Here is a 24939-nt window from a genome sequence, read left to right on the forward strand (position 1 = left end):
TGTCTCTCTGGTAACTAACTATCTGTCGTCTCTCTGGTAACTAACCTTCTGTCGTCTCTCTGGTAACTAACCTTCTGTCTCGTCTCTCTGGTAACTGACATTCTGTCATATCTCTCTGGTAACTAACCTGTTGTCTCTCAGGTAACTAACCTTCTATCGTCTCTCTGGTAACTAACCTTCTGTAGTCTCTCTGGTAGCTAACATTGTGTCGTCTCTCTGGGAACTAACCTTCTGTCGTCTCTCTGGTAACTAGCCTTCTGTCGTCGCGTCTCTCTGGTAACTAACCTTCTGTCATCTCTCTGGTAACTAACCTTCTGTCGTCTATCTGGTAACTAAAGTTATGTCGTCTCTCTGGTAACTAACTTTCTGTCGTCTCTCTGGTAACTAACCTTCTGTCATCTCTCTGGTAACTAACCTTCTGTCGGCTCTCTGTAACTAACCATCTGTCGTCTCTCTGGTAACTAACCTACTGTCGTCTGTCTGGTAACTAACCTTCTGTCGTCTCTCTGGTAACTAACCTTCTGTCGTCTCTCTGGTAACTAACCTTCTGTCGTCTCTCTGGTAACTAACCTTCTGTCGTCTCTCTGGTAACTAACCTTCTGTCGTCTCTCTGGTAACTAACCTTCTGTCATCTCTCTGGTAACTAACATTATGTCGTGTCTCTCTGGTAACTAACCTTCTGTCGTCTCTCTGGTAACTAACCTTCTGTCATCTCTCTGATAACTAACCTTCTGTCTCGTCTCTCTGGTAACTAACCTTCTGTCGTCTCTCTGGTAACTAACCTTCTGTCATCTCTCTGGTAACTAACATTCTGTCGTGTCTCTCTGGTAACTAACCTGTTGTCTCTCTGGTAACTAACCTTCTGTCATCTCTCTGGTAACTAACCTTCTGTCGTCTCTCTGGTAACTAACCTGGTGTCATCTCTCTGGTAACTAATCTTCTGTCGTCTCTCTGGTAACTAACCTTCTGTCGTCTCTCTAGTAACTAACCTTCTGTCTCGTCTCTCTGGTAACTAACCTTCTGTCGTCTCTCTGGTAAATAACCTTCTGCCGTCTCTCTGGTAACTAACCTTCTGTCGTCTCTCTGGTAACTAACCTGTTGTCTCTCTGGTAACTAACATTCTGTCGTCTCTCTGGTAACTAACCTTCTGTCGTCTCTCAGGTAACTAACCATCTGTCGTCTCTCTGGTAACTAACCTTCTGTCGTCTGTCTGGTAACTAACCTACTGTCGTCTGTCTGGTAACTAACCATGTGTCGTCTCTCTGGTAACTAACCTTCTGTCGTCTCTCTGGTAACAAACCTTCTGTCGTCTCTCTGGTAACTAACCTGTTGTCTCTCAGGTAACTAACCTTCTGTCGTCTCTGTAGTAACTAACATTCTGTCGTCTCTCTGGTAACTAACCTTCTGTCGTCTCTCTGGTAACTAACCTTCTGTCGTCTCTCTGGTAACTTAACCATCTGTCGTCTCTCTGGTAACTAACCATCTGTCGTCTGTCTGGTAACTAACCTAACCTTCGTCTGTCTGGTAACTAACCTTGTGTCGTCTCTCTGGTAACTAACCTTCTGTCGTCTCTCTGGTAACTAACCTTCTCTCGTCTCTCTGGTAACTAACCTGTTGTCTCTCAGGTAACTAACCTTCTGTCGTCTCTCTGGTAACTAACCTTCTGTCGTCTCTCTGGTAACTAACCTTCTGTCATTTCTCTGGTAAATAACCTTCTGTCGTGTCTCTGGTAACTAACCTTCTGTCGTCTCTCTGGTAACTAACCTTCTGTCGTCTCTCTGGTAACTAACCTTCTGTCGTCTCTCTGGTAACTAACCTTCTGTCTCGTCTCTCTGGTAACTAACCTGTCGTCTGTCTGGTAACTAACCATGTGTCGTCTCTCTGGTAACTAACCTTCTGTCGTCTCTATGGTAACAAACCTTCTGTCGTCTCTCTGGTAACTAACCTGTTGTCTCTCAGGTAACTAACCTTCTGTCGTCTCTCTGGTAACTAACCTTCTGTCGTCTCTCTAGTAACTAACATTCTGTCGTCTCTCTGGTAACTTAACCATCTGTCTCGTCTCTTTGGTAACTGGCCTTCTTTCGCGTCTCTCTGGTAACTAACCTTCTGTCGTCTCTCTGGTAACTTAACCTTCTGTCGTCTCTCTGGTAATTAACCTTCTGTCGTCTGTCTGGTAACTAACCTACTGTCGTCTGTCTGGTAACTAACCTACCTTCGTCTGTCTGGTAACTAACCTTGTGTCGTCTCTCTGGTAACTAACCTTCTGTCGTCTCTCTGGTAACTAACCTTCTCTCGTCTCTCTGGTAACTAACCTGTTGTCTCTCAGGTAACTAACATTCTGTCGTCTCTCTGGTAACAAACCTTCTGTCACGTCTCTCTGGTAACTAACCTTCTGTCGTCTCTCTGGTAACTAACCTTCTGTCGTCTCTCTGGTAACTAACCTTCTGTCGTCACTCTGGTAACTAACCTTCTGTCGTCTCTCTGGTAACTTACCTTCTGTCATTTCTCTGGTAACTAACCTTCTGTCGTGTCTCTGGTAACTAACCTTCTGTCGTCTCTCTGGTAACTAACCTTCTGTCGTCTCTCTGGTAACTAACCTTCTGTCTCGTCTCTCTGGTAACTGACCTTCTGTCGTCTCTCTGGTAACTAACCTTCTGTCATCTCTCTGGTAACTAACATTCTGTCGTGTCTCTCTGGTAACTAACCTGTTGTCTCTCTGTTAACTAACCTTCTGTCTCGTCTCTCTGGTAACTAACCTTCTGTCGTCTCTCTGATAACTAACCTTCTGTCGTGTCTCTCTGGTAACTAACATTCTGTCGTGTCTCTCTGGTAACTAACCTGTTGTCTCTCTGGTAACTAACCTTCTGTCATCTCTCTGGTAACTAACCTTCCGTCGTCTCTCTGGTAACTAACCTGGTGTCATCTCTCTGGTAACTAACCTTCTGTCGTCTCTCTAGTAACTAACCTTCTGTCTCGTCTCTCTGGTAACTAACCTTCTGTCGTCTCTCTGGTAAATAACCTTCTGCCGTCTCTCTGGTAACTAACCTTCTGTCGTCTCTCTGGTAACTAACCTGTTGTCTCTCTGGTAACTAACATTCTGTCGTCTCTCTGGTAACTAACCTTCTGTCGTCTCTCAGGTAACTAACCATCTGTCGTCTCTCTGGTAACTAACCTACTGTCGTCTGTCTGGTCACTAACCTACTGTCGTCTGTCTGGTAACTAACCATGTGTCGTCTCTCTGGTAACTAACCTTCTGTCGTCTCTCTGGTAACAAACCTTCTGTCGTCTCTCTGGTAACTAACCTGTTGTCTCTCAGGTAACTAACCTTCCGTCGTCTCTGTAGTAACTAACATTCTGTCGTCTCTCTGGTAACTGGCCTTCTGTCGCGTCTCTCTGGTAACTAACCTTCTGTCGTCTCTCTGGTAACTTAACCATCTGTCGTCTCTCTGGTAACTAACCATCTGTCGTCTGTCTGGTAACTAACCTACCTTCGTCTGTCTGGTAACTAACCTTGTGTCGTCTCTCTGGTAACTAACCTTCTGTCGTCTCTCTGGTAACTAACCTTCTCTCGTCTCTCTGGTAACTAACCTGTTGTCTCTCAGGTAACTAACCTTCTGTCGTCTCTCTGGTAACAAACCTTCTGTCACGTCTCTGGTAACTAACCTTCTGTCATTTCTCTGGTAACTAACCTTCTGTCGTGTCTCTGGTAACTAACCTTCTGTCGTCTCTCTGGTAACTAACCTTCTGTCGTCTCTCTGGTAACTAACCTTCTGTCGTCTCTCTGGTAACTAACCTTCTGTCTCGTCTCTCTGGTAACTAACCTGTCGTCTGTCTGGTAACTAACCATTCTGTCGTCTCTCTGGTAACTAACCTTCTGTCGTCTCTATGGTAACAAACCTTCTGTCGTCTCTCTGGTAACTAACCTGTTGTCTCTCAGGTAACTAACCTTCTGTCGTCTCTCTGGTAACTAACCTTCTGTCGTCTCTCTAGTAACTAACATTCTGTCGTCTCTCTGGTAACTTAACCATCTGTCTCGTCTCTTTGGTAACTGGCCTTCTGTCGCGTCTCTCTGGTAACTAACCTTCTGTCGTCTCTCTGGTAACTTAACCATCTCTCGTCTCTCTGGTAATTTACCTACTGTCGTCTGTCTGGTAACTAACCTTCTGTCGTCTGTCTGGTAACTAACCTACCTTCGTCTGTCTGGTAACTAACCTTGTGTCGTCTCTCTGGTAACTAACCTTCTGTCGTCTCGTGTCTCTCTGGTAACTAACCTTCTCTCGTCTCTCTGGTAACTAACCTGTTGTCTCTCAGGTAACTAACAATCTGTCGTCTCTCTGGTAACAAACCTTCTGTCACGTCTCTCTGGTAACTAACCTTCTGTCGTCTCTCTGGTAACTAACCTTCTGTCGTATCTCTGGTAACTAACCTTCTGTCGTCTCTCTGGTAACTAACCTTCTGTCGTCTCTCTGGTAACTTACCTTCTGTCATTTCTCTGGTAACTAGCCTTCTGTCGTGTCTCTGGTAACTAACCTTCTGTCGTCTCTGGTAACTAACCTTCTGTCGTTTCTCTGGTAACTAACCTTCTGTCGTCTCTCTGGTAACTAACCTTCTGTCGTCTCTCTGGTAACTAACCTTCTGTCATCTCTCTGGTAACTAACATTCTGTCGTGTCTCTCTGGTAACTAACCTGTTGTCTCTCTGTTAACTAACCTTCTGTCTCGTCTCTCTGGTAACTAACCTTCTGTCGTCTCTCTGATAACTAACCTTCTGTCGTGTCTCTCTGGTAACTAACCTTCTGTCGTCTCTCTGGTAACTAACCTTCTGTCGTCTCTCTGGTAACTAACCTTCTGTCATCTCTCTGATAACTAACCTTCTGTCTCATCTCTCTGGTAACTAACCTTCTGTCGTCTCTCTGGTAACTAACCTTCTGTCATCTCTCTGGTAACTAACATTCTGTCGTGTCTCTCTGGTAACTAACCTGTTGTCTCTCTGGTAACTAACCTTCTGTCTCGTCTCTCTGGTAACTAACCTTCTGTCGTCTCTCTGGTAACTAACCTTCCGTCGTCTCTCTGGTAACTAACCTTCTGTCGTCTCTCTGGTAACTAACCTTCTGTCGTCTCTCTGGTAACTAACCTTCTGTCGTCTCTTTGGTTACTAACCTTCTGTCGTGTCTCTGGTAACTAACATTCTGTCGTCTCTCTGGTAACTAACCTTCTGTCGCGTCTCTCTGGTAACTAACCTTCTGTCGTCTCTCTGGTCACGAACCTTCTGTCGTCTCTCTGGTAACTAACCTGTTGTCTCTCTGGTAACTAACCTTCTGTCGCGTCTCTCTGGTAACAAACCTTCTTTCACGTCTCTCTGGTAACTAACCTTCTGTCGTCTCTCTGGTAACTAACCTTCTGTCGTCTCTCTGGTAACTAACCTTCTGTCGTCTCTCTGGTAACTAACGTTCTGTCGTCTCTCTGGTAACTAACCTTCTTTCATTTCTCTGGTAACTAACCTTCTGTCGTGTCTCTGGTAACTAACCTTCTGTCGTCTCTCTGGTAACTAACCTTCTGTCGAGTCTCTCTGGTAACTAACCTTCTGTCGTCTCTCTGGTAACTAACCTTCTGTCGTCTCTCTGGTAACTAACCTGTTGTCTCTCAGGTAACTAACCTTCTGTCGTCTCTCTGGTAACTAACCTTCAGTCGTCTCTCTGGTAACTAACCTTCTGTCGTCTCTCTGGTAACTAACATTCTGTCGTCTCTCTGGTAACTTAACCATCTGTCTCGTCTCTCTGGTAACTAGCCTTCTGTCGCGTCTCTCTGGTAATTAACCATCTGTCGTCTCTCTGGTAACTAACCATCTGTCGTCTCTCTGGTAACTAACTTACTGTCGTCTGTCTGGTAACTAACCTACTGTCGTCTGTCTGATAACTAACCTAATGTTGTCTGTCTGGTAACTAACCTAGTGTCATCTCTCTGGTAACTAACCTTCTGTCATCTCTCTGGTAACTAACCTTCTGTCGTCTCTCTGGTAACTAACCTTCCGTCGTCTCTCTGGTAACTAACCTTCTGTCGTCTCTCTGGTAACTAACCTTCTGTCGTCTCTCTGGTAACTAACCTTCTGTCGTCTCTTTGGTTACTAACCTTCTGTCGTGTCTCTGGTAACTAACATTCTGTCGTCTCTCTGGTAACTAACCTTGTGTCGTCTCTCTGGTAACTAACCTTCTGTCGTCTCTCTGGTAACTAACCTTCTCTTGTCTCTCTGGTAACTAACCTGTTGTCTCTCTGGTAACTAACCTTCTGTCGTCTCTCAGGTAACAAACCTTCTTTCACGTCTCTCTGGTAACTAACCTTCTGTCGTCTCTCTGGTAACTAACCTTCTGTCGTCTCTCTGGTAACTAACCTTCTGTCGTCTCTCTGGTAACTAACCTTCTGTCGTCTCTCTGGTAACTTACCTTCTGTCATTTCTCTGGTAACTAACCTTCTGTCGTGTCTCTGGTAACTAACCTTCTGTCGTCTCTCTGGTAACTAACCTTCTGTCGCGTCTCTCTGGTAACTAACCTTCTGTCGTCTCTCTGGTAACGAACCTTCTGTCGTCTCTCTGGTAACTAACCTGTTGTCTCTCAGGTAACTAACCTTCTTTCGTCTCTCTGGTAACTAACCTTCAGTCGTCTCTCTGGTAACTAACCTTCTGTCGTCTCTCTGGTAACTAACATTCTGTCGTCTATCTGGTAACTTAACCATCTGTCTCGTCTCTCTGGTAACTAGCCTTCTGTCGCGTCTCTCTGGTAATTAACCTTCTGTCGTCTCTCTGGTAACTAACCATCTGTCGTCTCTCTGGTAACTAACCTACTGTCGTCTCTCTGGTAACTAACCTACTGTCATCTGTCTGGTAACTAACCTACTGTTGTCTGTCTGGTAACTAACCTTGTGTCATCTCTCTGGTAACTAACCTTCTGTCATCTCTCTGGTAACTAACCTTCTGTCGTCTCTCTGGTAACTAACCTTCTGTCGTCTCTCTGGTAACTAACCTTCTGTCGTCTCTCTGGTAACTAACCTTCTGTCGCGTCTTTCTGGTAACTAACCTTCTGTCGCGTCTCTCTGGTAACTAACCTTCTGTCGCGTCTCTGGTAACTAACCTTCTGTCTCGTCTCTCTGGTAAATACCTTCTGTCGCCTCTCTGGTAACTAACATTCTGTCGTCTCTCTGGTAACTAACGTTCTGTCGCGTCTCTCTGGTAACTAACCTACTGTCGCGTCTCTCTGGTAACTAACCTTCTGTCGTCTCTCTGGTAACTAACATTCTGTCGTGTCTCTCTGGTACCTAACCTACTGTCGCGTCTCTCTGGTAACTAACCTTCTGTCGTCTCTCTGGTAACTAACCTGTTGTCTCTCAGGTAACTAACCTTCTGTCGTCTGTCTGGTAACTAACCTACTGTCGTCTGTCTGGTAACTAACCTTGTGTCGTCTCTCTGGTAACTAACGTTCTGTCGTCTCTCTGGTAACTAACCTTCTGTCGTCTCTCTGGTAACTAATCTTCTGTCGTCTCTCTGGTAACTAACCTTCTGTCGTGTCTCTCTGGTAACTAACCTTCTGTCAAATCTCTGGTAACGAACCTTCTGTCGTCTCTCTGGTAACTAAAGTTATGTCGTCTCTCTGGTAACTAACCTTCTGTCGTGTCTCTCTGGTAACTAACCTTCTGTCAAATCTCTGGTAACGAACCTTCTGTCGTCTCTCTGGTAACTAACCTACTGTCGTCTCTCTGGTAACTAACCTACTGTCATCTGTCTGGTAACTAACCTACTGTTGTCTGTCTGGTAACTAACCTTGTGTCATCTCTCTGGTAACTAACCTTCTGTCATCTCTCTGGTAACTAACCTTCTGTCGTCTCTCTGGTAACTAACCTTCTGTCGTCTCTCTGGTAACTAACCTTCTGTCGTCTCTCTGGTAACTAACCTTCTGTCGCGTCTTTCTGGTAACTAACCTTCTGTCGCGTCTCTCTGGTAACTAACCTTCTGTCGCGTCTCTGGTAACTAACCTTCTGTCTCGTCTCTCTGGTAAATACCTTCTGTCGCCTCTCTGGTAACTAACATTCTGTCGTCTCTCTGGTAACTAACGTTCTGTCGCGTCTCTCTGGTAACTAACCTACTGTCGCGTCTCTCTGGTAACTAACCTTCTGTCGTCTCTCTGGTAACTAACATTCTTTCGTGTCTCTCTGGTACCTAACCTACTGTCGCGTCTCTCTGGTAACTAACCTTCTGTCGTCTCTCTGGTAACTAACCTGTTGTCTCTCAGGTAACTAACCTTCTGTCGTCTGTCTGGTAACTAACCTACTGTCGTCTGTCTGGTAACTAACCTTGTGTCGTCTCTCTGGTAACTAACGTTCTGTCGTCTCTCTGGTAACTAACCTTCTGTCGTCTCTCTGGTAACTAATCTTCTGTCGTCTCTCTGGTAACTAACCTTCTGTCGTGTCTCTCTGGTAACTAACCTTCTGTCAAATCTCTGGTAACTAACCTTCTGTCGTCTCTCTGGTAACTAAAGTTATGTCGTCTCTCTGGTAACTAACCTTCTGTCGTGTCTCTCTGGTAACTAACCTTCTGTCAAATCTCTGGTAACGAACCTTCTGTCGTCTCTCTGGTAACTAAAGTTATGTCGTCTCTCTGGTAACTAACCTTCTGTCGTCTCTCTGGTAACTAACCTTCTGTCGTCCCTCTGGTAAATAACCTTCTGTCGTCTCTCTGGTAACTAACCTTCTGTCGTCTCTCTGGTACCTAACCTTGTGTCGTCTCTCTGGTAACTAACCTTCTGTCGTCTCTCAGGTAACTAACCTTCTGTCGTCTCTCTGGTAACTAACCTTCTGTCGTGTCTCTTTGGTAACTAACCTTCTGTCGTGTCTCTCTGGTAACTAACCTTCCGTCGTCTCTCTGGTTACTAACCTTCTGTCGTCTCTCTGGTAACTAACCTTCTGTCGTCTCTCAGGTAACTTACCATCTGTCGTCTCTCTGGTAACTAACCTACTGTCGTCTGTCTGGTAACTAACCTACTGTCGTCTGTCTGGTAACTAACCATGTGTCGTCTCTCTGGTAACTAACCTTCTGTCGTCTCTCTGGTAACAAACCTTCTGTCGTCTCTCTGGTAACTAACCTGTTGTCTCTCAGGTAACTAACCTTCTGTCATCTCTCTGGTAACTAACCTTCTGTCGTCTCTCTGGTAACTAACCTTCTGTCGTCTCTCTGGTAACTAACCTTCTGTCGTCTCTCTGGTAACTAACCTTCTGTCGCGTCTTTCTGGTAACTAACCTTCTGTCGCGTCTCTCTGGTAACTAACCTTCTGTCGCGTCTCTGGTAACTAACCTTCTGTCTCGTCTCTCTGGTAAATACCTTCTGTCGCCTCTCTGGTAACTAACATTCTGTCGTCTCTCTGGTAACTAACGTTCTGTCGCGTCTCTCTGGTAACTAACCTACTGTCGCGTCTCTCTGGTAACTAACCTTCTGTCGTCTCTCTGGTAACTAACATTCTGTCGTGTCTCTCTGGTACCTAACCTACTGTCGCGTCTCTCTGGTAACTAACCTTCTGTCGTCTCTCTGGTAACTAACCTGTTGTCTCTCAGGTAACTAACCTTCTGTCGTCTGTCTGGTAACTAACCTACTGTCGTCTGTCTGGTAACTAACCTTGTGTCGTCTCTCTGGTAACTAACGTTCTGTCGTCTCTCTGGTAACTAACCTTCTGTCGTCTCTCTGGTAACTAATCTTCTGTCGTCTCTCTGGTAACTAACCTTCTGTCGTGTCTCTCTGGTAACTAACCTTCTGTCAAATCTCTGGTAACGAACCTTCTGTCGTCTCTGGTAACTAAAGTTATGTCGTCTCTCTGGTAACTAACCTTCTGCCGTGTCTCTCTGGTAACTAACCTTCTGTCAAATCTCTGGTATTGAACCTTCTGTCGTCTCTCTGGTAACTAAAGTTATGTCGTCTCTCTGGTAACTAACCTTCTGTCGTCTCTCTGGTAACTAACCTTCTGTCGTCCCTCTGGTAAATAACCTTCTGTCGTCTCTCTGGTAACTAACCTTCTGTCGTCTCTCTGGTACCTAACCTTGTGTCGTCTCTCTGGTAACTAACCTTCTGTCGTCTCTCAGGTAACTAACCTTCTGTCGTCTCTCTGGTAACTAACCTTCTGTCGTGTCTCTTTGGTAACTAACCTTCTGTCGTGTCTCTCTGGTAACTAACCTTCCGTCGTCTCTCTGGTTACTAACCTTCTGTCGTCTCTCTGGTAACGAACCTTCTGTCGTCTCTCAGGTAACTTACCATCTGTCGTCTCTCTGGTAACTAACCTTCTGTCGTCTCTCTGGTAACTAACCTTCTGTCGCGTCTCTCTGGTAACTAACCTTCTGTCGTCTCTCTGGTAACGAACCTTCTGTCGTCTCTCTGGTAACTAACCTGTTGTCTCTCAGGTAACTAACCTTCTTTCGTCTCTCTGGTAACTAACCTTCAGTCGTCTCTCTGGTAACTAACCTTCTGTCGTCTCTCTGGTAACTAACATTCTGTCGTCTATCTGGTAACTTAACCATCTGTCTCGTCTCTCTGGTAACTAGCCTTCTGTCGCGTCTCTCTGGTAATTAACCTTCTGTCGTCTCTCTGGTAACTAACCATCTGTCGTCTCTCTGGTAACTAACCTACTGTCGTCTGTCTGGTAACTAACCTACTGTCGTCTGTCTGGTAACTAACCTACTGTTGTCTGTCTGGTAACTAACCTTGTGTCATCTCTCTGGTAACTAACCTTCTGTCATCTCTCTGGTAACTAACCTTCTGTCGTCTCTCTGGTAACTAACCTTCTGTCGTCTCTCTGGTAACTAACCTTCTGTCGTCTCTCTGGTAACTAACCTTCTGTCGCGTCTTTCTGGTAACTAACCTTCTGTCGCGTCTCTCTGGTAACTAACCTTCTGTCGCGTCTCTGGTAACTAACCTTCTGTCTCGTCTCTCTGGTAAATACCTTCTGTCGCCTCTCTGGTAACTAACATTCTGTCGTCTCTCTGGTAACTAACGTTCTGTCGCGTCTCTCTGGTAACTAACCTACTGTCGCGTCTCTCTGGTAACTAACCTTCTGTCGTCTCTCTGGTAACTAACATTCTGTCGTGTCTCTCTGGTACCTAACCTACTGTCGCGTCTCTCTGGTAACTAACCTTCTGTCGTCTCTCTGGTAACTAACCTGTTGTCTCTCAGGTAACTAACCTTCTGTCGTCTGTCTGGTAACTAACCTACTGTCGTCTGTCTGGTAACTAACCTTGTGTGGTCTCTCTGGTAACTAACGTTCTGTCGTCTCTCTGGTAACTAACCTTCTGTCGTCTCTCTGGTAACTAATCTTCTGTCGTCTCTCTGGTAACTAACCTTCTGTCGTGTCTCTCTGGTAACTAACCTTCTGTCAAATCTCTGGTAACGAACCTTCTGTCGTCTCTCTGGTAACTAAAGTTATGTCGTCTCTCTGGTAACTAACCTTCTGTCGTGTCTCTCTGGTAACTAACCTTCTGTCAAATCTCTGGTAACGAACCTTCTGTCGTCTCTCTGGTAACTAAAGTTATGTCGTCTCTCTGGTAACTAACCTTCTGTCGTCTCTCTGGTAACTAACCTTCTGTCGTCCCTCTGGTAAATAACCTTCTGTCGTCTCTCTGGTAACTAACCTTCTGTCGTCTCTCTGGTACCTAACCTTGTGTCGTCTCTCTGGTAACTAACCTTCTGTCGTCTCTCAGGTAACTAACCTTCTGTCGTCTCTCTGGTAACTAACCTTCTGTCGTGTCTCTTTGGTAACTAACCTTCTGTCGTGTCTCTCTGGTAACTAACCTTCCGTCGTCTCTCTGGTTACTAACCTTCTGTCGTCTCTCTGGTAACTAACCTTCTGTCGTCTCTCAGGTAACTTACCATCTGTCGTCTCTCTGGTAACTAACCTACTGTCGTCTGTCTGGTAACTAACCTACTGTCGTCTGTCTGGTAACTAACCATGTGTCGTCTCTCTGGTAACTAACCTTCTGTCGTCTCTCTGGTAACAAACCTTCTGTCGTCTCTCTGGTAACTAACCTGTTGTCTCTCAGGTAACTAACCTTCTGTCATCTCTCTGGTAACTAACCTTCTGTCGTCTCTCTGGTAACTAACCTTCTGTCGTCTCTCTGGTAACTAACCTTCTGTCGTCTCTCTGGTAACTAACCTTCTGTCGCGTCTTTCTGGTAACTAACCTTCTGTCGCGTCTCTCTGGTAACTAACCTTCTGTCGCGTCTCTGGTAACTAACCTTCTGTCTCGTCTCTCTGGTAAATACCTTCTGTCGCCTCTCTGGTAACTAACATTCTGTCGTCTCTCTGGTAACTAACGTTCTGTCGCGTCTCTCTGGTAACTAACCTACTGTCGCGTCTCTCTGGTAACTAACCTTCTGTCGTCTCTCTGGTAACTAACATTCTGTCGTGTCTCTCTGGTACCTAACCTACTGTCGCGTCTCTCTGGTAACTAACCTTCTGTCGTCTCTCTGGTAACTAACCTGTTGTCTCTCAGGTAACTAACCTTCTGTCGTCTGTCTGGTAACTAACCTACTGTCGTCTGTCTGGTAACTAACCTTGTGTCGTCTCTCTGGTAACTAACGTTCTGTCGTCTCTCTGGTAACTAACCTTCTGTCGTCTCTCTGGTAACTAATCTTCTGTCGTCTCTCTGGTAACTAACCTTCTGTCGTGTCTCTCTGGTAACTAACCTTCTGTCAAATCTCTGGTAACGAACCTTCTGTCGTCTCTCTGGTAACTAAAGTTATGTCGTCTCTCTGGTAACTAACCTTCTGTCGTGTCTCTCTGGTAACTAACCTTCTGTCAAATCTCTGGTAACGAACCTTCTGTCGTCTCTCTGGTAACTAAAGTTATGTCGTCTCTCTGGTAACTAACCTTCTGTCGTCTCTCTGGTAACTAACCTTCTGTCGTCCCTCTGGTAAATAACCTTCTGTCGTCTCTCTGGTAACTAAAGTTATGTCGTCTCTCTGGTAACTAACCTTCTGTCGTGTCTCTCTGGTAACTAACCTTCTGTCAAATCTCTGGTAACGAACCTTCTGTCGTCTCTCTGGTAACTAAAGTTATGTCGTCTCTCTGGTAACTAACCTTCTGTCGTCTCTCTGGTAACTAACCTTCTGTCGTCCCTCTGGTAAATAACCTTCTGTCGTCTCTCTGGTAACTAACCTTCTGTCGTCTCTCTGGTACCTAACCTTGTGTCGTCTCTCTGGTAACTAACCTTCTGTCGTCTCTCAGGTAACTAACCTTCTGTCGTCTCTCTGGTAACTAACCTTCTGTCGTGTCTCTTTGGTAACTAACCTTCTGTCGCGTCTTTCTGGTAACTAACCTTCTGTCGCGTCTCTCTGGTAACTAACCTTCTGTCGCGTCTCTGGTAACTAACCTTCTGTCTCGTCTCTCTGGTAAATACCTTCTGTCGCCTCTCTGGTAACTAACATTCTGTCGTCTCTCTGGTAACTAACGTTCTGTCGCGTCTCTCTGGTAACTAACCTACTGTCGCGTCTCTCTGGTAACTAACCTTCTGTCGTCTCTCTGGTAACTAACATTCTGTCGTGTCTCTCTGGTACCTAACCTACTGTCGCGTCTCTCTGGTAACTAACCTTCTGTCGTCTCTCTGGTAACTAACCTGTTGTCTCTCAGGTAACTAACCTTCTGTCGTCTGTCTGGTAACTAACCTACTGTCGTCTGTCTGGTAACTAACCTTGTGTCGTCTCTCTGGTAACTAACGTTCTGTCGTCTCTCTGGTAACTAACCTTCTGTCGTCTCTCTGGTAACTAATCTTCTGTCGTCTCTCTGGTAACTAACCTTCTGTCGTGTCTCTCTGGTAACTAACCTTCTGTCAAATCTCTGGTAACGAACCTTCTGTCGTCTCTCTGGTAACTAAAGTTATGTCGTCTCTCTGGTAACTAACCTTCTGTCGTGTCTCTCTGGTAACTAACCTTCTGTCAAATCTCTGGTAACGAACCTTCTGTCGTCTCTCTGGTAACTAAAGTTATGTCGTCTCTCTGGTAACTAACCTTCTGTCGTCTCTCTGGTAACTAACCTTCTGTCGTCCCTCTGGTAAATAACCTTCTGTCGTCTCTCTGGTAACTAACCTTCTGTCGTCTCTCTGGTACCTAACCTTGTGTCGTCTCTCTGGTAACTAACCTTCTGTCGTCTCTCAGGTAACTAACCTTCTGTCGTCTCTCTGGTAACTAACCTTCTGTCGTGTCTCTTTGGTAACTAACCTTCTGTCGTGTCTCTCTGGTAACTAACCTTCCGTCGTCTCTCTGGTTACTAACCTTCTGTCGTCTCTCTGGTAACGAACCTTCTGTCGTCTCTCAGGTAACTTACCATCTGTCGTCTCTCTGGTAACTAACCTACTGTCGTCTGTCTGGTAACTAACCTACTGTCGTCTGTCTGGTAACTAACCATGTGTCGTCTCTCTGGTAACTAACCTTCTGTCGTCTCTCTGGTAACAAACCTTCTGTCGTCTCTCTGGTAACAAACCTTCTGTCGTCTCTCTGGTAACTAACCTTCTGTCGTCTCTCTGGTAACTAACCTTCTGTCGTCTCTCTGGTTACTAACCTTCTGTCGTCTATCTAGTAACTAACATTCTGTCGTCTCTCTGGTAACTTAACCATCTGTCTCGTCTCTCTGGTAACTGACCTTGTTACATTCCGCTCATGCATACCGAGAGTGAAACAGACTATTGTTGACATAACCACTCCTTATCAGTGAGACTGGAGAGACTGGAGACGTGTGAGAGAAGCTCTGGGGTTTAATTAACATATGTATAGATCCTGAACCCAGCCACACCTCCTACTGGGGTAAAACAATAGTCATTTCAACACCCGGAACCGAAACCCGTCTATCAGGAGAGACTGAAAACAATTGGTGCCCCAATGCACCACAGCAGGAGTCGTACATGTGGTTAGCACACACACCTGGGTTTGTGGTCTGATATATTCAGGATGAGGATTTAGGGGGGGGGGACAGGTATTCTAGACAGAGGTTCGTCCTAAATACACCAGGCCACGGACTCATTTCACCCTGAAGCAGGCCCAGGTCTGGGCTCAGACAGGTGTGGTTAATGTTTTCGATGATGTTCTCCTACTGACTGCTTCCCCTGGTGGTTGTGAGAGGAAAGAGCAGGCTGAAGGTGTACATTGGGGGGGAAACATTACAACTGAAACCACAGAACAATGAGCCATATATTTTGCCAGAAGTATAAATGTGAAGCATCTGGTTGGCGGTTCCACTCACTACCAAATATGGTCATAAGAAGAAGTCCAGTGGTCAGCAGTGGGAGAAGATGGAACGAAATTAATTTATGCCAACATTCTGCTCATTTTCTCATCTATGAAACATTTCATCTCCATACAGTTTTCTGTTTCCAAAAGTAGAATCAATATCAAACAGAGAGGACTGCGTTTTGTAGACTTTAGCCTTTGCCAACGTTTTTGTTGTTGTTGAATGGTGTTGTTCAGGAATGCAAACGAGAAATGAGTTTTTACACATGCGCACTTCGCCGAGTAGGCGTTCCCTAACGGAAACATGCAAATAAATGCTTGAATGCACCAATAGAATCTCAATAGCTCTTGCTTGGCTCTGCCCACCTCCTTGCTTGTTCTGCCCCACTATGATTAATTTTGCTCCCATTTGGAACGACAAGCTTTGGTCTATCTTGGGTTCGTTATAACAAATATTAGCTAAAACAGCTACTGCACGCATACTGCGAATGTCTTTATGACTCAAAAGTACAGCATCTGCATATTTACCAGACTGACACCCTCATCAGCGGGGAGGAAATTAACACCAGCCGAATGCTGGTAGAGTTTGGCATTGACTGATAGAATGTATATAGTGGCGGTTTGTCACTCAGTTCAATCCAAAACCCACATGCAAAACAACGTATCTGTGTGTTATAACATTACATGCGTTTTCTATGTATTAGCGTCATTATTTTCGGGAAGAAAATGTGGGCATCCACCAGCCACCCTGCTCATGAGTTACTGTCTGTGTCTTGAACCTGAAGACAGGAACCAGTGAATGCTGCTTCCCCCCGTTATTTCCCCCTGTTATAGATACACAACCATGCGTGAACTTGTTTTACCTCAAAGACCAATGGCTATGTTGCATTTGCTAATACCAGAAATTTTAGAGCAGCAATAGCGGTCAAATCAAGGAATATTATTTGGAAGAATTGAAGAAGAAAATAAAACAAAAAACAATACGTGTATTGATCAGAGGTCTTGATTAATAAGATCTCGCGTTGTTAGGATCAGATGACGCAAACCAACGAGAGAATCTGCGAGATCTGTGTTTTAAGGGGGTTCAACAGCACATGACCACATGTTCATTCCCTTCTGCGTAGCTACGCTAGAGTGTGTTCCGGAGCCTCGGCACACATTTTATTATCAAAAAAAAAACACAAAAAAAATATATAAAATAAATAAACACAAGGGAAGATTATTTTTTTGTAAGAAAAAGAAAAACTCGGTGAAGCAGGACTAACAAGTAACCCGTCGAAAATAGGACGAGATTTCGGAAGAGAAGGTCATTTTGTTCCATTTGATAACATTGTTGGAAAGGCGTGGGGTGATTTCATATTAATAGTTAACCGAGACATTTTATTAGTATTTTTTATTTGCTAACGTAGCAGGGTTTTTTTGTTGTCGATATCGCATCTGTTATTATTGTAACGTTAACTAGTCGTAGTTTAATACATATTGTAGCTACTAGTAACTTTTGTAATTTATTTCCTCCAGAAGGTAACGTTAGCTCGCTAGACACCAGGTAGCAGAATTAGCCAGCCGGCCCGCATTGCTTTTTTGGGGCCTAAGTGCGAAGTAGTTAACGTCCAAAACATTTTTTTATTTTTTAGCAAGCAACAAATCTTCGGTGTCACAAGACACCATTTCACAGACGTTAGCCTGACAACGTAACGTGTTTACCCTCTCGTATTATTTAAAAAAACCAAAACCCCGATCCGGTAGACATGAATCCAAGCGCCCCCAGTTACCCGATGGCCTCCCTCTACGTGGGCGACCTGCACCAGGATATCACCGAGGCCATGCTGTACGAGAAGTTCAGCCCCGCCGGGCCTATCCTCTCCATTCGGGTCTGCAGGGACATGATCACTCGTCGATCCCTCGGATATGCCTACGTTAACTTTCAACAACCAGCCGATGGTAACTATTGATGATTTTATTTTATTTTTTTAAATAATAATACATCGTATTTAATCGTCATGGTAATGGAATCACCAGTAAAAAAAATAACGTGACGTGGCTCACACGTTCACGTTGCACCAAAAAATATGTCAATCCGGTGTGATGAATAACATTAGGTCTAGTACATAATCACGCGTCAACATTTGATTAACATGGTTTCAGTTCAGCAAGCTATGTAGGCTAACGAGTCTTTCACCGTCCTAATTTGCTGTAGCGTTACATTGGGAGTATCGGCCGCATATGGTCTGCAATGGAGCGGTTTCCTTCAACCGCATTCTAATGGTACTGCTCCCGATATGTGTTTCTAGCTGAACGTGCCCTGGACACCATGAACTTCGACGTCATCAAAGGGAGACCCCTGCGTATCATGTGGTCTCAGCGTGACCCTTCCCTGAGGAAGAGTGGGGTGGGCAACATCTTCATCAAGAACCTGGACAAGTCCATTGACAACAAGGCCCTCTATGACACCTTCTCAGCGTTCGGAAACATCCTATCGTGCAAGGTAGGATGAGAGAGACGCTTTCTGGCTGTGTGTGGCTGCCATGTGCTGTGTTATTCAACCCCCCTTCAGCAGTGTTGGTTGAAATGTGTGTTGAATTTTGAGTGTTGTTTCGGTACGCCTGATGGTTTTAAAACCCACTGCCTGTGCTCTCCGGTGTCCCTTCTCCCAGGTGGTTTGTGATGAGAATGGCTCAAAGGGCTATGGCTTTGTGCATTTTGAGACCCAGGAGGCTGCTGAAAGGGCCATTGAGAAAATGAACGGCATGCTGCTCAATGACAGAAAAGTGTAAGTGTGATCAGTCCTCGTGAACTCAGAGACATAATCAATAATAGATGGGGGGGCTGGTCAGCTGTCCACAGTTAAAATGCAACTATAACTTGAACCGTACAGAAATGTAACTGAGTTGTAAACGCGAACTGGTTTTCAATTTCAACTGGATTCAAAAGAATGGTTTGATTTTTAAAGCAGGATTTTGTTTTCGTGTGAGTCTTAACTTTAATCTTACTAACTCAAGGTTTTTTTTTGTTTGTTTCAAGTGTCAACTAATATAGAACTGTTGCTCTGTAGCCTTGTGCTTCTCTACTCACAGCTTTATCAAACTCAATCCTCTTCCCTGGGGGGGTTTAGTCAAAATGGTGGTACAAACAAACACTACCAAGCTCACCCCCCCTCTACAGAACAGGTAGCCCTTTCAACACACTATTCAACTCACAATATTATTTTATTAACATACCATAGGTTCGTCGGACGCTTCAAATCCCGCAAAGAGCGCGAGGCCGAGCTTGGAGCCAGAGCCAGAGAGTTCACCAACGTGTACATCAAGAACTTCGGAGAAGACATGGACGACGAGAAGCTGAGGGAGCTGTTCGGGAAATATGGTAAGTGTCTTACACATGTTGTTGTTCCACACCCGGGGATGTCTTCATTAGGACGCAGACGGCACCAAGCGAGGAGGGACCGACCTAATTCGTGTCCAATAACTAAATGTTTTGTCACGGCACTATAATGGAATCGAGCCCAGATTGTCGGATTTGTTCCTCGTGTTGTAAATGTCGGTTCCGTAGAGTTAGAATTTGATGGCGTTTTTGTGTTGGGTTCTACTGTTCCAGGACCGGCCCTGAGCATCAGGGTGATGACGGACGACAGCGGGAAGTCCCGGGGGTTCGGCTTCGTCAGCTTTGAGAGGCACGAGGATGCTCAGAGGGTGAGTTGTACCGTACATTTCCTTATTATCGTTTATCTGGAGGTTAAATAGGGCTGCGTGTCCTGTACAAGACAGGGATTTTTAACCTCAACGGGACCACCTGTATCCGTTACGTTCTCAGGCTGTAGATGAGATGAACGGGAAGGATTTTAACGGCCGGCAGGTCTACGTGGGCCGGGCCCAGAAGAAGGGAGAGCGCCAGACGGAGTTAAAACGCAAGTTTGAGCAGATGAAACAGGACCGTATGACCCGCTACCAGGGGGTCAACCTGTACGTCAAGAATCTGGACGACGGCCTCGACGACGAGCGTCTGAGGAAGGAGTTCTCTCCTTTCGGTACCATCACCAGCGCCAAGGTAACCTTCCTACAACCTTCTATACCTTCCTACAACCTTCTACACCCTACCTACAACCTTCTACACCCTACCTACAACCTTCTACACCCTACCTACAACCTTCTACACCCTACCTACAACCTTCTACACCCTACCTACAACCTTCTACACCCTACCTACAACCTTCTACACCTTCCTACAACCTTCTACACCTACCTACAACCTTCTACACCTTCCTGCAACCTTCTACACCTTCCTACACGCTTCCTACAACATTCTACACCTTCCTAAATCCTTCCTACAACCTTCTACACCTTCCTACAACCTTCTACACCTTCCTACAACCTTCTACACCTTCCTACACGCTTCTTACAACCTTCTACACCTTCCTAAGTCCTTCCTACAACCTTCTATACCATCCTACAACCTTCTACACCTTCCTACACGCTTCCTACCACCTTCTACACCTTCCTAAGTCAACATCACCCTTTGATTGAGCCATTACGGTAGTGTGGTGGTACGCTTGTTGCCTGTCTCTATATAGCGGTGTGGTCTATAGGCCCCTGTCTTTCTGGTTCAGAAACCCCTTTTATTTAATGTGCCTCTAGGTGATGATGGAAGGTGGTCGCAGCAAGGGCTTCGGCTTCGTATGCTTCTCCTCCCCGGAGGAGGCCACCAAGGCCGTGACGGAGATGAACGGGCGCATCGTGGCCACCAAGCCGCTGTACGTGGCGCTGGCTCAGAGGAAAGAGGAGCGCCAGGCTCACCTCACCAACCAGTACATGCAGAGGATGGCCACCGTCCGGCCCGTACCCAACCCAGTCCTCAACCCCTACCAGCCTGCCCCTCCCTCTGGGTACTTCATGGCTGCCATCCCCCAGACTCAGAACCGCGCTGCCTACTATTCCACCAATCAGCTGGCTCAGCTGAGACCAGGCCCACGCTGGGCCACCCAGGGCGTCAGACCACAACGTAATGAGCTACATTTTTTATTTTATTTTAGTCAACAGTTTCACTCCAGACTAGAACCCAATAGCTCTATCCAGGAAGTTGTTTGATGTTTTAATTGTCCGTTCTGCTTCCAGACTTCCAGAACATGCCCAACGCCATGCGTCCGTCCGCCCCGGCCGCAGACCTTCGGTGCCATGAGGCCCTCGTCCTCCCAGGTGCCACGAATGATGGCCGGCCAGAGAATGGGTGAGTTTACCTGGTTATCCCAGCCCTGCATGTTCCGTTATGGTTTTCATCTTGCTACTATTTACTCGATTTATACCGTCGGTTGAAGGATTTAAGCCTTGAGACATGGGGTGTGTGTGTGTCATTCAGAGAGCCTTTGAACGGGGGTATGGTAGTAGGTGCCAGGCGCACCGGTTTGTGTCAAGAACTGCAACGCTGCTGGGGTTTTCACGCTCAACAGTTTCCTGTGTGCATCAAGAATGGTCCACCACCCAAAGGACATCCAGCCAACTTGACACAGCTGTGGGGAAGCACTGGAGTCAACATGGGCCAGCATCTCTGTGGAACGCTTTCAACACCTTGTAGAGTCCATGCCCTGACAAATTGAGGCTGTTCTGAGGGCATGGGGAGGGGGGGGGTGCAACTCAATATTAGGAAGGTGTTCTTAATGTTTTGTACGCTCACCAGGCCTCGAAATATATGAATCTTGTCTCTTGGATGTTGACCCTCTCCCTCTTTCTCCCCTCTTCCTCCTCTCTCCCCTCCTCCTCTTCCTCCTTCTCCAGCCACCCAGGCCCTGGGCCAGCGTCCTGCCGGTGCGGCGGCAGCTGCAGCCCCGGTGAGGATGCCTCAGTACAAGTATGCAGCGGGCGTGAGGAACCCCCAGCAGCACATGGCCAGCCAGCCCCAGGTGACCATGCAGCAGCCGGCTGTCCACGTCCAGGGACAGGAGCCTCTGACGGCCTCCATGCTGGCGGCTGCTCCTCCTCAGGAACAGAAGCAGATGTTGGGTGAGTCTATTTTTACTGACCTTCCCGTCTCCTACAGTTAAAGGTGCTTTCTCTGCAGTGGAAGGTCAGGAAAATGGCCGTAATATGTCTGTAGTAATAGTGCTAAAGGTGTTTTCTCTGCAGTGGAAGGTCAGGAAAATGTCTGTAGTAATAGTGAAATGATAGTTTCATAATGTTGCTTAACCCGGCGGTGTTGTGAATTGGCTGATTTTCGCCTGTTGATTTCTCCCGGTCATTTCCCGGTTGCTAAAATTCAAATATTTTGGGTAACTTTAGTTTTATGTGATAAAATAATCGGTCATTGTGTAGAGAATCATTTGTTCCGTCTAAAAGCGCTGTGAAATATCTTTTCAATAATAAAATATTGTCTTTTCGGTTATTTGAAGCTGGCGCAAAAAAACACAAAAGTAAAACACACAAAAAACAACAACTTGAGGAACGGGAAGTATAGAAATAGCAACGTAGATCATATCTACCTCTTCTTAGACTTGCTTTCAATGAGAATGCCAGATCTATAACGCCCATTTCTATGTGAATTTGGTCTGGTCGTCCAAAAAGTTACACACCATTTTGAAGCTTTTTTTTTTTTTTTTTTTTTTTGGACGATCAACATTTTCATGTGCTCTTTGTCAATGATGTAATCTGTAAAAATGTCTGAACTTATGAATGTCAGTGATTCTTATTTATTTTAAACTGAGACAAAGAGCCCAACCTATCCGTCACGAACCACTGAAGAAGGAGCATCTGTTGTTCTGTACTGCCGGCCCTGCTGAGCCTTTTTTCTGGGTCCGTTACTGATGCTGAACCCTCCCCTCCTCGTTCTCCAGGCGAGCGTCTGTTCCCTCTCATCCAAAACATGCACCCCAGTCTGGCTGGAAAGATCACCGGCATGCTGTTGGAGATAGACAACTCCGAGTTGCTCCACATGCTGGAGTCTCCCGAGTCTCTCCGCTCCAAGGTGGACGAGGCTGTTGCTGTGCTGCAGGCCCACCAGGCCAAGGAGTCCGCCCAGAAGCCCACCAACCCCGCCGGAGTCCCCAGCTAAGAGCCGGTAGGAACTATAGTTAGAATGTAAATGTTTTATTTAATCTGTTGTTTTTTTTAAGGTGTTACCTCGATGTTGGCATGCTACTAATGTTAACATGTGTTTGTTTGTTTCAGAGACGGTAATCCTTTAACTTGCTTCACCGAAGAAAATGGTAGAAAAAATTTAAACATGGAAAAAAACCTGAAAACTCTGAAAACATTGCAAAAATGAATAAAGTTTTTCTTTACAAAAAATGAATACAACATCTGCCGGGTCTAGAGAAGATTAATCTAGTCCTTGTTATTAAAAGTTACAAAAGTGGACAAACAACAACAAAAAAATAGCAAAAACTATCTTAATTATTGAAAAATGTTTGACAAATGTGACCATAAAAGACAAACATTCCATTCTTTTATTTCCTCTTCCTGTGTCAATACTCAGAATATCCGCTGTTGTGTTCAGAGATAGCTGAGTACTTTGAAAAGTCATTTGGATTGAAAACTGCTGAATAAAGATATCAAACACCTAAAATGGCCGCCTGTTTCCTTTGAGCTGGTGCACGAAGGTTCGTCTTTTCCTTTGAGCTGGTGCACGAAGGTTCGTCTCATGGCAGGGTAGCCTAGTGGTTAGTGTGGTTAATCTGTCGTTCTGCCCCTGAACCGGCAGTTAACCCACTTTGAGCTGGTGCACGAAGGCTCGTCTAACCTCATTGTAGATGGCATTCACATTATAGTCGGTCCAAAAGGCAGAATTATTACGACGACGAGCTATGGGTCCCCCCCCCCCCACACACACACTTTTTAGTGCACTGTAGTTGCTAATGGAAACGCTGACCTGTACTGTTGAGGTGATGAGTACTGCAGAGCACTGGCGTGGTGTAGCAGGAGCTGTGGTCTGCCACTGGGTGGCGCTGTTGAGGTGATGGGTACTGCAGAGCGCTGGCGTGACGTAGCAGGAGCTGTGGTCTGCCACTGGGTGGCGCTGTTGAGGTGATGAGTACTGTAGAGCAGTGGCGTAGCAGGAGCTGTGGGGTGGCGCTGTTGAGGTGATGGGTACTGCAGAGCGCTGGCGTAGCAGGAGCTGTGGTCTGCCACTAGGTGGCGCTGTAGTTTACAGTAATACTGGAGGTGACTCGTGAATGTGATGTACGGCTCCAGCTGATCACCAGTTGTCTTTACAACCTCCCAGATATGGTCTCTCTTAGTAAACCAATGAGAGTTTTCTTCTGAGGTGACCAGTGTAGCGGATGTGAAACGGCTAGCTTGGTTACCAGTGGTTCGCGCTAAATAGCGTTTCAATCGATGACGTCACTTGCTCTGAGACCTTGAAGTTGTAGTTCCCCTTGCTCTGCAAGGGCCGCGGCTTCTGTGGAGCGAAGGGTAACGATGCTTCGTGGGTGACTGTTGTTGATTTGTGCAGATGGTCCCTGGTTCGCGCCCGGTACGGGCGAGGGACGGTCTAACGTTATACTGTTACACCAGCAATGTTAAAGGCAGATGTGACTGGTCAACCTGTGATCTAACATCTGTGACCCTCCAGTACTCTGACTGGTCAACCTGTGATACGTGTATACATATAACAAGGTCCGTGACCCTAATATTAGTTCTGTCAAGGTCCATGACCCTAATATTAGTTCTGCCAAGGTCCATGACCCTAATATTAGTTCTGCCAAGGCCCATGACCCTGATATTAGTTCTGCCAAGGCCCATGACCCTGATATTAGTTTTGTCAAAGCCCATGACCCTAATATTAGTTCTGTCTCTGCCACAGTATTCCAGTCAACCATAATGCCCGTGACATATCTCTGTCATACTGCCAGACAGTATAATAGTCATACAAATATCTCTCCCTTATATTATCCTGCTTCTTCCCTGTGTTACCATTAGTTGCTGCCGGTCCATGCTGGCTGTCCTTACCTTAACCATCCAACCTCTGGGCCATGCTGGCTGTCCTTACCTTAACCATCCAACCGTCGGTCCATGCTGGCTGTCCTTACCTTAACCATCCAACCGTCGGTCCATGCTGGCTGTCCTTACCTTAACCATCCAACCGTCGGTCCATGCTGGCTGTCCTTACCTTAACCATCCAACTGTCGGTCCATGCTGTGCTGGCTGTCCTTACCTTAACCATCCAACCTCTGGGCCATGCTGGCTGTCCTTACCTTAACCATCCAACCTCTGGGCCATGCTGGCTGTCCTTACCTTAACCATCCAACCTCTGGGCCATGCTGGCTGTCCTTACCTTAACCATCCAACCTCTGGGCCATGCTGGCTGTCCTTACCTTAACCATCCAACCGTCGGTCCATGCTGTGCTGGCTGTCCTTACCTTAACCATCCAACCGCCGGTCCATGCTGTACTGGCTGTCCTTACCTTAACCATCCAACCGTCGGTCCATGCTGGCTGTCCTTACCTTAACCATCCAACCTCTGGGCCATGCTGGCTGTCCTTACCTTAACCATCCAACCGCCGGTCCATGCTGTACTGGCTGTCCTTACCTTAACCATCCAATCGTCGGTCCATGCTGTGCTGGCTGTCCTTACCTTAACCATCCAACCTTCGGTCCATGCTGTGCTGGCTGTCCTTACCTTAACCATCCAACCGTCGGTCCATGCTGGCTGTCCTTACCTTAACCATCCAACCTTCGGTCCATGCTGTGCTGGCTGTCCTTACCTTAACCATC

At 46.1% G+C, this 24939-nt stretch overlaps 1 protein-coding gene and 1 non-coding gene across 2 annotated transcripts; both read left to right on the forward strand.

Moving 5' to 3' along the window:
• Positions 1–16331: 16331 nt before the first annotated feature.
• LOC135530878 (polyadenylate-binding protein 1A-like) lies at positions 16332–22789 on the forward strand. Its single transcript, XM_064959049.1, is given in 12 exon segments — positions 16332–17182; positions 17533–17726; positions 17896–18011; positions 18465–18604; positions 18836–18930; positions 19052–19285; positions 19873–20236; positions 20350–20383; positions 20385–20461; positions 21007–21231; positions 22059–22282; positions 22393–22789. Coding segments are annotated over 11 exon segments (1890 nt in total). The 5' UTR covers positions 16332–16989; the 3' UTR covers positions 22277–22282; positions 22393–22789.
• Positions 21855–21936, forward strand: LOC135530880 (small nucleolar RNA SNORD72). Its single transcript, XR_010453916.1, has one exon. It is a non-coding gene; the product is annotated as a small nucleolar RNA SNORD72 (small nucleolar RNA).
• Positions 22790–24939: the final 2150 nt, after the last annotated feature.

The sequence above is a fragment of the Oncorhynchus masou genome, unplaced genomic scaffold (genome assembly GCF_036934945.1).
Source record: "Oncorhynchus masou masou isolate Uvic2021 unplaced genomic scaffold, UVic_Omas_1.1 unplaced_scaffold_1448, whole genome shotgun sequence".
NCBI classification, from domain to species: Eukaryota; Metazoa; Chordata; class Actinopteri; order Salmoniformes; family Salmonidae; genus Oncorhynchus; species Oncorhynchus masou.